Source organism: Macrosteles quadrilineatus, unplaced genomic scaffold (assembly GCF_028750875.1).
Source record: "Macrosteles quadrilineatus isolate MER2022 unplaced genomic scaffold, UCM_ALF_1.0 Scaffold_7__1_contigs__length_78375512, whole genome shotgun sequence".
Lineage (NCBI taxonomy): Eukaryota > Metazoa > Arthropoda > Insecta > Hemiptera > Cicadellidae > Macrosteles > Macrosteles quadrilineatus.
Window position 1 is genome coordinate 75333297 of NW_026542600.1, and position 16866 is coordinate 75350162.

General features: G+C 33.3%; 1 protein-coding gene across 1 annotated transcript in view; it reads right to left on the minus strand.

Moving 5' to 3' along the window:
* Window positions 1-16866, minus strand: part of LOC128998304 (atos homolog protein A-like) — a 76901-nt gene that overhangs the window by 27472 nt on the left and 32563 nt on the right. The window contains exon 2 of the mRNA XM_054424384.1: window positions 172-364. Within this exon, the coding sequence (XP_054280359.1) occupies window positions 172-351 (180 nt within the window). The 5' untranslated portion in view covers window positions 352-364. The remainder of the gene's footprint in view (window positions 1-171; window positions 365-16866) is intronic.

The window sequence follows — 16866 nt, forward strand, 5'->3', positions numbered from 1 at the left end:
TGATAACAAGTTGAAAGATTTACATTAAGTTATAAGAAATCAGGGATACAATATAAAATTCTGTGGTTTTTGGGGAATATCCAAGACAAAACTGAAGTATTGGGAAGGGAACTTGAGGATCTTTAGACACCCTGGAAACACTCTTTTGGAAGTGAACAAGTTAAGATGTACCAAGAAGTCGGCTGGATCACATTGGTGTGGGTTGAGCTGTGGTGTTGGTGGGGCTCGTGGACAGTGTGGTCCCTCATTGTACCCCCGAGCTGTTCCTTCAGCTGGCAACCTCCCCTCCACTATCAGAGTCCCCAGCTCTACAAAAGCCTCCACCCCATCCTCCATCCTTGAGCAATGCATCTCTCCTGGGTTCCTGGACAGAAAACAATGCACATGAGTTCCTGAATAAGAGGAAGGAAAAGATAGAAACAAAGATAAAAGGTCTATAAAGCCTATTCCACACATGGAGACTGAGTCGGCAGACAGTCTGTCAACACAGTTTCGGATACAAGTTTCCGATGTGTTTTGCGTCCACACTAGCCAGCCAGTGTTTCCATGTTTGTTGGTATGGTGACTGAGGAGGACGTAATTATATCCTGTACGGGCTTCATTTTTCTGAACCATGGGGCTAATGAATCTAGGAAGAGACGATGATGGACCCAACATTTTCTCGAGCAAGGTTCGTACTATGGCCAGAATCGTCTATCAGACCTTCAGATTAGGTGGAGGATTTACGATCTTCACGAGGTTGACTTCTAAAGATATTTAAGTTTTTCTGGGCTTTGTTGGTCTTAAGATTTCAAACTTGAAAAGAAGAGTGATTCAATAAAATGTTATATAATGATATAAATCATTGAAAACTAATTCCAAAACTTTCAAGAAACTCAATCCAGCTCTTTTATTACCTTTTGTAATTTTGTAAAAGATGGACAAGTTCTAGAAATTATAAATAGTAAAAGTTATAAACAGTTATAAAAGTTAATCAAGTTTCAGGATAAATTAAGAAGGAACAGATAGAATCAGTGATACAAGGAATACAATTTCAAGGGTATGTTAGGTATAAAATGAAAGAAAAAATATGTTAAAGGTACACATGTTTTAGTTAAGAGCAAAAATAAGAAACATTGATGGACACAAGTTTGAGGAGGTATCAAGGAAAAATGAGAAACAATAGTAAAAGGTACACGAGTTCAAAAATGTATGAAGAAGATAAGATATAGACCCACAAGTTTTTATCAATTGCAGATGAGTAAAATACACAATTAGCTTTCCAACAAAAGACAGCTCATTTAAATCCACCACAAAAGATAAAAAGGTGGTAAAGCTATGTTATTGGAAGGGATTGAATAACACATTAGAACAGTGTTTAAAACTATCAATCTACCTTATCCTTTGACTTTGAGACATGAAATCACAGTAAAAACAATTCAGAGCTGTTCTTAGTATAAAGTATATAAATTTGTTAAGTTAGACCAAAATATATCCATAAACAATGTGTTTAAGGAAAACAAATTGAGTTGATTAATTTAAGCTCTTCTAGTTTCAACTAGGATTTCTTTGTGTTTTTGACTAAGTCATGACGTAATGGTTTTTTTGAATGCATTTCTAGAGCGAGTTTAATAAAATACTTCAATGTCAAAAGTCTTATGGCATTTTATAACGTGTTTTTACAAATTAACCTTTATTATTACCTAAATTTTTACATTCTACATTACTATCTCAGTTAACGTTGCTAAATCAGTTACATAAATGGTTTATTAAAACCAAAACTAATTAAAATGTTAGTTTGAGGTTAATTTCAAGTAGGCCTAGTTGTATTTTTTCATAAAACTGTATGTCATATATACTTGCACTAACACACATGCAACAAATTTATTCTTGGAATCATCTTGTGTATCGCGATGTAATGTATAAAATGTGTACATTTGAGGTAAAAAAATAACAATATTTTTATAAACGAAATACATTCAATTAACTAATTCAATTCTATAATAAAATTTCCAAAGTAGGTTAGAAAACAAATTAGGTTATAAAACGCCAGTTTTAAAAATTTGAAAGTGACAAACAAATATGAAAAAGCAAAATAAAATAACATATTGTGCATTAGATTTTGGTGTCAAAAATAAATCTTACTGAGGAGGAAACGTGAATAGCAAAAACTAAATTAAAATTGACTGTATTTACAATCCAATTGAAAGCAGGGAGAGCAATGTATTTTTAAGCGCCTTCAAGGGTTTGCCTGCCGCACGCAATACACAGCAGCCAGCAGCTAGTTTGAATCGATTGTTTGGAAGGCACGCAGTTAAATCCAGAGAAGTACATTCCTGGGAACAAAGGAAACGTCCCTTTGTTGTCTGTGTCCTTCGCCTCCGAGTCTGTACAAATATTGCTCCAACAGAGGTTCAAAGGTTATTTGATTTTTAACATGACTAATGTATGCTATTTACTTTACTACTACAGTACGTGATTATTCACATGTTTTCTGTTACTGCGTCATCCGGTGCAATACAAAAACACAATTTTTCAAGTGGGAGTCGTTAGTAACAACACAAATAAAAATTACGGAAATGTAAGTTTTACTTAAAACTATTAAAAATAGGTAACCAAACAGGACATCACGTTATGTATCACCCAAGTGAAGAGCTGAACTTTATTTATTACAATGAGCCACTCCAATAAAATGTAATAGTATCGGTTCGTGTCTTAATTAACAATTAGTTAGGCTAAGTTGTTGTCGAGACGAGATGTGTTGCCTACAGTAATTGTATTATGCAATACTGTTGGGGCTGTATTGGATTATTGCAGATTTTTTAGCAATTCAAAAATTACACCAGAACGTTAAAACCTACAAGAGGGGTCAAGATAAAAACCATTGGTTGTTGAAATACTATGGAGGTCAACGAACCCTCCTTGAAAATAGTTCATTTTTCACCAACATCAGTGAGGGGAGAGGGCAGTTTTGCCTATATCTGCACGCAATGTTGAATTATTATATAAATTTGTTTAAATTAACTGACTTATCGCATTCGTTTTTCCTTTAATTATAAAAGTAACTATGTAATAAATTACTAAATTCGCAGAATGTAGAGATACAAGTTTTCAAATTAACTAGGGTGAATTTTCAGTCTTAGCTTGATATTTACTTCATGTTAAATACTCGTCGCAGTGATATTTAGAAAGTCAACACGAGTCCTTTGAGGTCCATGTTCACCAAAAAAGTGTTTAATGTGATTTAATATTCCTTTAGAATTATTGTTTACTATTATAGGACTACACTCAGAACTTCATAATTTATGCGTCCGGTTTTAGAACATTTAGTATTCAAACCTTTTTTTATAAACTGTTTAATCATTTTTTTACGAATGTATTAAGTTTTCCGAGTGCCTTTTGCCTAAACACTTTGACGAGGGTCATTTTACAGCCTGTGACTTCGCGGTCCGAGTGCCACCCAGGTATCAGTGACCGGTTCCATGGTGCGGCGGGTATGGGGGTGAAAAGATCGACCAGGGGGGATGAGCAAAATTTGTTTTAGTGATAAAATGAAACTGTTATAACCCTAACCTAACCAAATGAATGAGGTTTACTAATCGAATCGATATTAGGCAGCTAAGAAACCCAGGCTCCGTTCTGCCCACTACACCACCACTAATACCCCTCCCCTGAATCACTCTTAGGGGAGTCAAACGGCACTCGGGCCTATCTGACGGTTTTGACAGTGTTTGCCAACGGCAAAAAAGAATAGAACGGCACTCGCTCCGTTTCCCAAGTTTTCCCTATTTAACATATTTTTGAAACCATACAGTTCTAGATTATACAAATAACTAGTTAAAAACAACTTGGTTGTTTACGGACATGCATTTCATTTATAACATTGATACTCCTAATAACAGAAACTATTTTATCAATGTTTAGAAACGAAACAGCCGTGATTCACTTTGTTTGTTGTACCACGGTTCAAGGGAATGCGGTTCATCGTGGGTTATCTTCTCTCCATTTTGCAGTAAAAAATTCACTTTAATCTAATGAAACCGATGAACCCTTATAAATATTTTCTGAAGGTAAAATCCCAAGCTGTATACCATAATATTACCATATTTATTAGTTAATAGGTAAAATTTATTACCACAAACTTATTGTGTTTTCCTTTTAATGTCCGATTTCCAGACTAATCAATGTTTCATCTCCAAACGAATTACTTGTATCCGGCAACAAGCCATTAGTACCGTAACCCATTAATGATAAGAATACATTACAATTAGACATACGAAAAATACATTAATGGGACGGAATAGAAGGAATACGAAATAAAAATATTATTTTTGAACTTAATATACTGTAATTGCTTATAGATTTTTGAATAATGATGACAGAAATATATTTATATTATGCAGTTTGATCAAGAATCCGGTATTCTAACACAAAACTGACATATTCTAATCGTTATTCATTCCATGAGTAACAAAATGTAATTGAACATACTGCATTTTTTGTAAACTCAGTTCTACTCTTAAAGTGATTATTTGTGTAATCTTAAAAGCCTCTAGAATCGTGTTTCCTCTGGCAATGAGCTAAGAGCAGACCTTCAATTAGTATACAGTGATGCAAGGTCGGTAACAATGTTGTATAGTGTTGTCAGTTGTAGTCTTTACAGGGACGCAGTGGGTGCACATATGGGTCAATGGCCTTTGAAAGTAAATGAATCCCAAGTTTGAGTTACTGAGTCTGTGCGCGGCCATGACAGTTATCGACAATCAGCTGTTGAGCTCAAGGCCTACAGTCAGCTGTGATCGGCGCTGCCAACCACGCAACGCGGCACGAAATATCCCTGGCGCAACCGACCCTCCCTTTCTGGAACCACGACAAAAACGCCAAATTAAGACATGGAGGAAACGTGGAGGCTAAAATTAAAGCGATTTTAGTGCCAGCGGGGTTGCCACGGCTTCTGACGTGTGAACTATTATTCTCTGAATATAGAAGATTGCTGATCACCCTGTACAGCTGGGCTTTGTGTACACAGTAGGAGGGGAGGGGGCGGTTAGTGGTGTTGCTGGACCACATCAATCCAAAAATATTTCCTTGATTGGATCAAATAAACGTGTCGAATGAATTGATACCAATTCAAATGGTAGGGTGTGTATACCCATTCGGAATATTACAACAACTTTGATTGCAAAAGCTACACAAATCCTGCATACTTTAAAAGAAAATCCCTCGTATTTCGTGTGATTTGCTATTCCCAAGGTATCAAAAATATCCATATTCAGGTTACTATGTACGAATTACATACATAGGCCACAGTTACGTTACTATTACAGTAACATAGATGTTTATATGATTACATGAGAACGTCATTTTTTATATCTTTAAAACGATATTTTTACTTTATACTTTCTTTTATCTCAAATTACTAATTTCAATTGTTGATACTACAGTATCATTTATGAATAATGTAAAACTTGCCATTAGGGAATGAATGAATGATTGAATGAATTATTTGTTCCCTTAAATTTGCTACAAAGTGCAATGTTTACATCTTTTAACTATAATATTAAGTTTAAAACATAAAATAATCAAAAAAAGAAAAAAATTAACAAAGTTATGAACTTAATGATGAATTATACAACAACTAGCAAAACGAACATAATAAACTTATAATTTTGTAGCTAGTTATAATTAATTGGTTTGTGGAATCAGCAGACATAGACGAACTCTGCCTGTGCGTCTGCTGGGTTGCATATAGTCTTTAATGACCTAAATTTGTTGATTGGGAATTCAAACTGAGATTGAATAAAATACCCCCGCCGCAGCAAACCTGCAGACTTGCCGAATTTCCATTTGCCTGATTGGATTTACACTAAAAATATCACATTTATTTCTTATTTAAATAGAATTAGTTTAACGAGTACTTAGGTTTGCTGCAGTAGGGAGGGTAAAGAAGTGTTTTTTAATGTAAAATGTTAATAGGTACTATAGTTTAGTAAGGAATTAATGTATTTTCCAAATTTGATCAAAATATGTTCATAAACAAGCAAACTACAACAGTTGACTTATTCTCCATAAGAATAACATGGGAATTTTAAAATTATAATTTTTAAAATTTTCTCCGTAACCATTAGGCGCATAATAACGCTTCCATATACTAAATTATTTGTTTTTTAAGCTCTACAAAAAGGTTTAGAAAGAAATTGTGAAAGTTCGTGTTTTTAGGGCCAAAAACGGGAAAAACCTATTTTTACCCCCATAAAACCCCCCATAAACCCCTGTTCCCATAGTCCGATCATGCTGGTTCGCGAACTCATTCAAGTTTATCCCGCTTTACATCTTTAAACCAAATTTCATCAAAATCGGACAAAAATTACTCAAGTTATCGCGTTCACGGACACATATCTATATATAAATCTATATATATATATAAATTTGAACGAATGGTGTTTTTGGCCTCTGGGGACATCAAAATGAAAAAGTAAATCGGTCCCGGGCCTAGGTCTTACCATGCCACCTACGGTAATAGCTACTTCCCTATAGGGAAATTCGCTAAAACGGGAAAAAGATTTTCCACCTTCTACTTGTTCACGAGTGGATAAAACGTTAACTTCAAGAGACTAAGTAGTGTGCAAAATTGCGTTTCAATATTTTTGAAAACTCTGAAAAGGTACCTTTTCCGTTACACGGCTATTTTTCCACTACCTACATAATGCAATTGAAGTTTCAAGTTGTATCTTGGTTCTAACCTACGCAATCTAAAAAAACCTTAATCCGAAATATAGTTTAATAGATAATTATTATAAAATTTCAACCCATAAAAACATAATGGTGGTGGATAACGATAAAAGTCACATTCGAATGTGCCTTGATAAGTGATCAACAAAACGAAACCCCTTTGTAAGAAGTGAATATACAATAATAAATCTATTTATTTTATACAACCTAGCTAACTAAATTTTTATACATCATATTGTATTCTGTAGCCTTGCTATCAATTAATAATGGAACAAGCACACGAATAAAGAGTTTTGTACCAATCTACCCTCCAACCAACGCTCTGATCGCCTTAGTAATCATTAGTCTACTCTTAATGCTCTAAACTAAACGAGATTCTATTTTAATGGCTCTTCACTGACAAGCAGCTTCAGACTTTCTCAACAAATACCTCAAGGCTATACTATATTTAGAATATTTAGTTTGTTCACAATTGGACTTGTATATTACTTTACTGTTTCTTAAACATCTTTCAAGATTAAAGAACAATAGTAATTTTTCATAAAATTGTTTGATTGTATACTTAATATATTTCAACTCTTAAACAATTTTGAAAGTGTATACCGATAATAAATTTATAATAAATAAATAGATTATGTTTTATAAAAACATCTTGCAAAATCATTTAAACATTTGGATTAATTTCTACTTTCACAATTATTTTTTGTTAGTCCTTTTCTAGTTTCAAAATCGAAAAATGTTCTTAAGGCTATCACTTTTGGGTTTTAAAATTAGGATGTGCTTGGTTTATTTGATTTTATAAAGTGGAACACGTACATAATACACGGCGTTCATAAGATACTGTATATTCAGCACAGGCTAACAATAGCGTATTACTTTTTTTACCACGTGTATAACAAACTGCAAATAATAAGATTAGAGTTGCAAGCGAAGAAATATTAGGTGTATAAAGGTACAATAATAGTTTGATTGCATAGGCTACATTTAATGGGTTAATGGGTTTTAATGGGTACATAATGGGTTGGAATGTAATATACAGGAACTTGTATATTTATACAAAACCAATAAACTGTGCAGCTCCAACGCATGAACTGGTTATTTCAAAGGATGGACATTGACACGTAATGGGAATACAAAGTTTCTATTATCTACATAATTATTGGACATTCATCTTAGCCCACCATATTAAATTGATAGTAAACTAAATTCAAAATATTAAATTACTTCATAAAAGGTCAAGCTACACATATAAAGAACAATGCCCCCCCCCCCCCCCAAGTGCACAATATTAAATTAATAACGAAACAAACAAAACTACCTAAGAAAAATATCATAAATGAAAACTATTTTCTCTGAGGAATTTTGCTCAGACAGCGAATTTTCAACGAGTCAACAAGATATAATATATAATGAAAGGCGACAAATGATTTTACATCATAAATTAACATAAATTTAACATTGTATGTTTGAGTGTGTTATTTATTTTTGAGTTATTATGATGTTCGACAATTAACCCTTAAATTTAGAATCAAATTAGTACATCATTAATCGATGTTTTAGTCAACGTTTATTCACGTCAGTCTGAAGATAACACCATTTTGGTACCGAACCTATAATCTGTGGATTATAAGTAAATAGATATTTTGCACCATTGTCGACAAAACGACTAGATGGACAGATGCCTATCTGTATACGTAGTAAACCAAAAACTTGTTGGTAGCCATCGAATTAAAGGATATTTTGTTAAACAAGTTTAAGTTATCATAACAATCTAATTGAACTGTACACAATTTGTAATGAAAACTAATACCGAAAATGTAAATTGACTATTCATATTAACCAACGGATAACTAATGCTTTTGTAAAACGACAACAACACACCAATAGGAGAGAAGTAAAAACATCTAACCATTTTCAATAAATCTATGGAAAATTTAATTTCGTTGTTTACGTATATTCATAGTAAAATAGAGACTCGTTTTTTGCATCGAACTTATGGAAATTTAACAACACTAAGTCATCTTTAATGAGATAAATAACTTTACACCATTAAATAACAACTCGATTCGAGATTTGATTTGTTTGCATAATATTCATAGGGAAATATGAAAAAATGTTAAAATATTCAAATGATACGGTACCATGTAAAAAGATCTTAAATAATAATTATATACACCACTAAAAGGGCGTAAACGCGTTATCAATGTTAAAGCAACATGATTATTCGGAGAAAAGGAGAAGCAAGCGGAAATAAAACTGATGGATTATGAAATTCCGAGAGAAGATTCGCAATGCAGTGGAAAAGTTACGCATTCCATGCAAGCCCTGTACACCCGACTCAGCTCCGTGTACGTTTAGAAAGTTGTTCCTCATCATGGCGAGGGGCAATCCATCTCAATTTTTGGCGGGGTGTCAGAGCGGGTTCCGTCATTTCGCAGGAATAATTTTGGGGTATAAAACTAATAACTGATATTTTCAGACTTCTTTCGTTACCCACGGTTCGCGGTGAGGGGAAGCGCATTAGTGCAGGAAGATTGAAAATTAGTCACTTTCTCCTAAGTGGAAATAGCTTCACAACAAAATCACTTTAAACATTTCCATGTGTAGTTTACTACTGCATAAGCGCATCATGTAACTCACTTTGTGACTATATATTTAAAATGTCCATAGAACACCCCCCTAGTTGATTTAAAATACCCCCTGAGTAATTAACTCTCTGTAAGGGGGAGATTTACGATCTTTCCTGGATCAGCAGAATATATAGAATCTTTGTCCTTTAAATGTATAACGATTACATCAAATGTTTAATAGAAATCAACAAACTAATAATGAAACGTTACTGAACATTACACACGTCAACATGCTTCATAGCTTGCTTGCACTGCTTACAGACCGATTAGAAGTTAACTAAAATTTAGTATTTTTAAAGAGTCACGTAGTAAAAACTTTGATAACAAGCCCCGTTAAACGGGCGGACATTAATTGCGCCCACTGAGTCAGGTAGTCGGGTATTCCTGAATTGCGCCAACTACTCCAGGGTGCCACACAATACGTTCACAACTGCACCAAGTGGAGGCTCTCTTTGACTGTATGAGTAGGTTAGGTTGGGTTAGGTTAGGTTTTAAGTTAGGTTGGATTAGGTTAGATTAGGATAGGTTAGGATGACATAAACAAGGACATTCCTTCTGCCGGCAACTCAACCTGCATGCATTTATACTGTATACTTTGCCGGTAACATAATATACACTTAAACCCGTGACACTTGATCAAAATTGCCAACTGTAATCTCAAGAACCTAAACAAAAACAAGGAACAATATGTTTGGATGCAGTTGTTGTTGGCAACACGTGATACTGATAAACCGATAAGAAATCTCAAATCGTCAAACTTATCAGTTACTTGCCACAATAACTTCCCATCACATCTTCCTCAGATTCCTACGAGTTATAATCATGGTCAATAACCACAGAGCATCTCCGTTTTCTGTTGTGAAATATGTCGGCACTTTTTAAAAAACTTAGTATTTTAATCGATATCTAAAAATATTCAGTTTATAAGTAAAGTCTTGTTACTGGCGTATTTAAAACTTTATTTTTCAGTGCGTTGTAATTTCACTGCAAATGATTCATTATGGCGAGTATAGATTAGAAAAGTATAAATTTTACCGTAGTTTTCATGAGACCTAGTCTAATGTCCTTTTAGGACCCCCGGACGACAAAAACACAGGCCAATTCAAATTGAAAAAAAAAAAACATATGTAAGTATAACGATTACAAATGGGTATTTTGACTCATGTAAAATTCAAGGGAATCTAACTACTTTTCTATAATAATGTCATTTATATTAGAAGCGAGTCTAAGTGTAAATTTACTTTACTTTTGATCCTCTGAATGAAAACTCGATAAAATAACAAGGAATTCGCCAAGTATGCAAGTTTGCTGCAACGGTGATGTTTTATCATCTTTCGTAAATGTTCATGAGAATGAATTCAAAGTGAATCGCATACAGAAGACATTTATTTTGTATTCTACACAATCAATCTTTCACTGCAGCAGGATCATTTAACCATAAGTATAGTTTATTACTCACATGTTAACAAACTATAACAATGAAATAAGCCAATCATATCTGACTAATCGCAAAGAATTTCTACATTCTATTGACACCACGTGAATCACAATACTTCTACAAAGAGTTGCAGGCAGGATCTGACATAATATAATGTCTGAATCATGTTTGAGCAAAGTTTGCTACTGACCTTTGTACTCCAACAAAAGATAAGCTTACTGGCCGAGTCAAATCATCAATCTGGTGTTTGATAATCAATCCACACCAAACAAGTTTTTTTTAAGCCTATCGAAAATGGGTTAAAAATTATTGTAAGCTCAATAACAGCTGATTGAAAACAGTTCAAATCTCTTTGTTTTTCTTACAAGCTGTAGCGTTCGAATAGTAATTAGCACTTTTAAATAGTTTAGCAGAGTCAATTGTTTCACAATGCAGTCCAAGTATGGCTTAATGCAGCCAAGCTATAAATTAAGGAAGATTCGGATCTATCTATAGAAACTGCGTCACTATTCAAGAATTTAAAACGAAGGTACATGTGCATAGTACATCACAACCTAGTGCAATGTATGGAACTTTTGGGGACATATATTATTTATTTAATAATGAGTTGTTGCCTGCAAGGTACGTAAAAAGATACATTAAAATACACTATGACGTATTAAAAACATAGGAATTTATATTATACTGCAATGTAATTGAACGTAAGTCTGTATTGTACCATATCAATAATTGTAAAAAAGTTGGCCGTAGAGGAGAGTTTTAGTACAGAAAGATCGTTGCCAGCACCACAGGAAGTTAAATAACTTATGAGGGAAAGCTGTAGATTGCTAATTGAGGAGTAAACTGAATGAGTAGAAGCTAGGGTATAGCCATAGCAGTATGTAGACACTCGCATCAAAAAAGTAAATTATAACGTTTATCGTATGGAAAAAGTGTTGAAGACTATCGTGTATCATGAGGATGTTATAAGTTAGTTTGTAATAATCGATCAAATATTCTGCATTTTCTCAGTTTATTCATGGTGATCATCCTGGACAAGCATGAATTTTCCGGGTATGGTCCCCACCCCACCTGATCAACAGAGTAGTGACAATAGGGCAAAGAGACGACGCTTTAGGCACGTTTTCCCCATAAGAATAACATGGGGATCATTTTTTAGCCACTTTTTCAAAAATCCTGATCTTTGCCTGTACACCCCTATATAAATGTTCAATACCATTGTACAACTCCATTAAAATTTAAAATCCACATCCATTCACATGTATATTCTCAAAATTGAATGAGGTTTGCACGCGAACTCGGGCGCGCTCCCGGCTCATGGCGCGCTCCCTTGGACATCCTTAATGGAAATCCATGAGTTCTGGCTACTTGGGAACCCAAGCCATTTGACATACAACGAATCACCCTTTCTCCTAATTACCTTTTCTACTAAATACATGTCTTTATACTTGGTCTTTAACAACTCCTCTGTATAGAAGCCTCCCCTGATTATATTACCATTTTCATCTTTCAAGATATAAGTCACAGGCTTTGTATTCTTTACTTCTGCTATTGTAAATAGTTCCCCTGTCCAATTCGGGGTATAACCTTTACTAAAAACATGTTTATACTTGGAAATCCTCACACTATCACCTACCTTATATCTTGGCTTTTTAACTTGCACTACTTTAGAAGTCAACCTCTCATGCACATATTTACTATTCTTAATATTCACTTGGTTAGGCTTCATACCTATAGATCTATGCACCTTATTATTATATTTTCGAATTAACTTTGGAAGTAAATCCAACCATTTATAACTCCCCTGAGCACTAAATTCCCTATATAACCAATTCTTTAAAGTTCTCTGAAACCTCTCCACAATTGCAGCCTTAGTTGTAGAAAATGTGTGATAGTGATTAATATTTAATTGTTTCATTAGTTTGCTAAAATATTGATTAAAAAATTCTTTTCCATTGTCGGATTGAATGTTTTTAACCCCCTTTGGTAGAATGGTTTTAATGGCTTCTGTAACCACCAACCCTGTCTTATTCTTTAGCGGAGCAGCATAAGCTTTTTTAGAAAATGTATCTATTAAAGTTAAAATATATTTGTTGCCAGAATTTTCTCTAGCATAGTTTTGCATATCAATTAAATCTATTTGTACGGTTTCGTTTATACCTAATACTTTAAAAGACCTTCTAATGAAATTCTTTCTTGCAGGCTTATGAAGTTCGTATGCAATTTCATTCATTTTTTATAACATCACTCTTTCCTTGTACTGTAAATATATTACCATTAGCCCCAATCAATAGATTATCTTCCATTCTTTTAAATACATAGTTTTCTGGTATATATGGTCTATTATCTATATACTTAAATCCACTCAAAGATGTGGGGTCAGCAACCAATAAATCAGGATTGTATTCCATCAAATTAAACTTTCTTCCTGCATATACAAATTTTGATCCATCATAATACATAGCTTGTGACATTAAACAAATATCATCTAAATATTCCCCCATTGGTAGATTCCTTATAAATTGTTTTTTGGCATCCCAACATTTTTCTTTTTTATCAAAAGTTATAGTCTGTTCTTTTGTAACACAGTCAGTGTCATCAACAGCAGGTTTAACACGTACTAACCTTTTATTATTAAAATCCCAATAGCCTGCTTCCATTTTTGGAACTTGTGAAACATTCACAGCATCCTTACTATCTGTACCTTCTATCAAATTGCTAAGTTTCTGTTTCTTAGCATTCCAAACACCATTCTCTGATTCTAAAAATTCATAATTATTATCGTCTTGTACAAATTTACCATCTTCTTTTCGTATTAAAGTCTGTTGTAAAGTGGGCACATCATCTAAACTTTCACCCTTTTCCACATTAGTAATTTTCCGTTTCTTAGCATTCCAAACACCATTTTCTGATTCTAAAAATTCAAAATTATTATTGTCTTGTACAAATGTACCACCATCTTTACGTATTAAAGTCTGTTGTAAAGTGGGAACATCATCTAAACTTTCACCCTTTTCCACATTAGTAATTTTCTGTTTTTTAGCATTCCAATTTTTATTCTTAGATTCTAAAAACTCATATTTAGTTTTACCTTGTAAAAATACATCACCTTTTCTAGTTAATGTCTGACCCAAAGTTGATACATCATCTACAAACTCCCCATCTTTAACATTACCAATTTTACGGTTTAAACAATTCCAACTATCATCTTGTAAATTTAAAGTAGGTTCATTACTAGCCCTGGGTTCTGCAGGCTTATTATATGGATTATATAAACGATAAAATTTATCTATAAACATATTTTTATTTAATAAATAATTCCACTTTCTCTCAATTCCTCAATAATGGAATCTATTTCATTATCCACTCCTGAGTTACCGGCTTGGCGACTTAGCCAAAGAAGTCTTAACCTATCTACAAGCTCATTAGGATCATCCCAATAAATATAGTCTATTTTATTACCAGTCACTTGTCTCAAACCTTCACCAACAGATTTAAATAGAGGTTTAATTATATTAAGATATTTAGTATGTCTATTACTTGAAATTGGTGCACCATCTTTGTAACTCTTTAAATGTCCATTTGTAGCTTCCAAAATCTCTTTATAATTTTGCAAATCAGCCTGAGTATAGTTCTCAGGTTCTTTTAACGTTAACAATTCCCATAAACCTTTTGTCCCCTTGTAGGTTTTATTTGCAACTGTAACATCATCATTGGCAATATCAACTTCCTTATTTCCAATAAAAAATTTATTTGCTTCTCGTCTAATACCATATGTAGTGTCTGTCATACTACTTTTACTGAGGTAATTTCCTAAATAGTCTGATGCTAAAAGACCAAAATCCAATTTCTGTGGAGTGGATGGTTGTAATGGTTGTAATCTTGGTAGCATTGATATTCTAGATGGAGTCATTGGGAGTATCTCCATTCTAGGTCTCTCTGATGTGATTTTCTTTAATTCTTGTAATGGCTCTATTAAAGGTTGGAATGTTTGGAACCTCTCTTCAGCCTCTAGAAACTTGCCACGTTTTAAAGCTCTATATTTCTCTCGTATTTGATTTGCAGAGTCAACCAATTCTTGTTGAATGTTTTTCATCTTTTATTTACATTTTATTTATCTCATTTGACAAAGGATTGTACTCAAACACTTTATCATGTATTATCAAACAATATGCAGATGTATTTGCTGGCACATTTTCTGCAGTTTCAATCTCTAATTTAATATCAACAATTCCTTCCTTCACTGTTTCGTTCTGTCTAGAACAGTCTATTACAATTAGTGGATATTTCTTCATAAACTCAGCCCTACTAATCATAGGATCTGGGATAGTATTATAGTAAGTCTCTCTAAACCTCATAAACATCTCATAAGCTTTAGAGACATCTCCATTTTCAAAGTCGAGATTTAAATCGCTATAAGGATAATATTCAGAGTTTAAAAATACTTTGAGATTTTTTAATTTACAGTGATCAAATTCATCAGTTCTTTTTCGTGCACTATTATCCCTAGCTGTTTGGAAACCAAATATAATATACCTAGGCTTTTCCAAACTTGAAGAGGTCTTTACTGACCATGTATGTCTTGTGGTATTGGGATATGATGGAAGTTCATGCAGCTCTAAACTTCTAAATGCAATTTGTAAATTTTTATTTTGCAATAACATCTTTTGTAATTGTAACTTCTCTCCATCTGATGGTATCACATGTGGCATGACCCATTGAATAGAGTTAAGTGTAATTTTGGGAATCGTATCAGCAGTGCCACTGGCTGGAGCACTAGTGGTTGTTAATATACAATTCAAATCATTTTTGGATCTTTTCAACACCAATTCTTGTTTGACATTTACTAATACCTTATTAAAATCCTCAAATACACCCATTAACAGTTCTAATGGCAAACAAGTACTAAACTTGCCACCTTTATGGAACTCTTTTAAATTCGTGTCAGAATCAAATGCCACATTTGACAATTTAGTAGTTTTATTGTAAGAGCTCAATATTTTCATAAGACTAGAAATTCCTGGGTTTCTTACAATGTCTATTTCTTTACCTGCAACTTCGTATCTAATTTCATCAAATAAGAATACAAATGCATTATTTATAAAATGACCTTTATCATGATTCTCAATTTCTCCCTTAATATACAGATAACTCCTACATGGGAGAGTTAGCAAATCTTGATTATTAATACATATTCGAATTTCATCAGAATTATTTATTGCCAAAGTGTTGTGGGGAACATAGGAGTGATTTGTAATTTTTACCACACTATCGTCGAATTGGGATTTCCCTGTAACGTCTAGAAAATCTTCCATTTTTATTAATAGAAAATTTTAACTTTAGTCCTATTGATCGTAGGAACCTAGCATTTTGTACACTTATAGATATTTGCCCACTCTTATAAATTCTCATATCTTTTTTATATGACAAGTAATTGTAGTTTCTTCTCCGTTAAAGTCAATTGCCTTGTCATGTTGATCGGCAAATGTAATACTGACAACATCTAAACTTCTCTTATTTACAGGAAAATATATAATATTTCTTGGAACTTCAATAATTTTGTAGCCAGGAGGAGCTTCTGGATAAAAGCTATGTATGGTGTGTGATTTGTTGCCATTTAAATAGGACCCGTTTGTAATATTACATTTTACTCTAATCACATTTACATTATTAATGTTTATTTTATTTGTAGATTCGAACTGAACACCAGGAGTAGAAACACCTTTAAATCCCAATAAAACAGACCCTAAACATGGTTTTGTAAAATCAAACACATGGCTAGAAAGTAATGTCGCTTTCATAGTTTTATTATTAGCTGTAAGGAAAAAGTCTGGGATTTGCTTTTGAATTTCTTTTGCAAGCTCAACCACCTCATATGTTCCTTCAGAAATTTCTATTGTAACTGGACCATTATGGTCATAATAGAAAACATCATCACCTTCTCTAATGGTTAATTTGTTGCCCTTAAGTTGATTTAATTTTGGAATAAGCCCTTTGAATAAAAGTTTGGATTTAGTATTAATTAATGCTTCTCCATTTGAATCTATTATAACTTTAAGTTTACCATTTAATAACTGGTTTAAATCA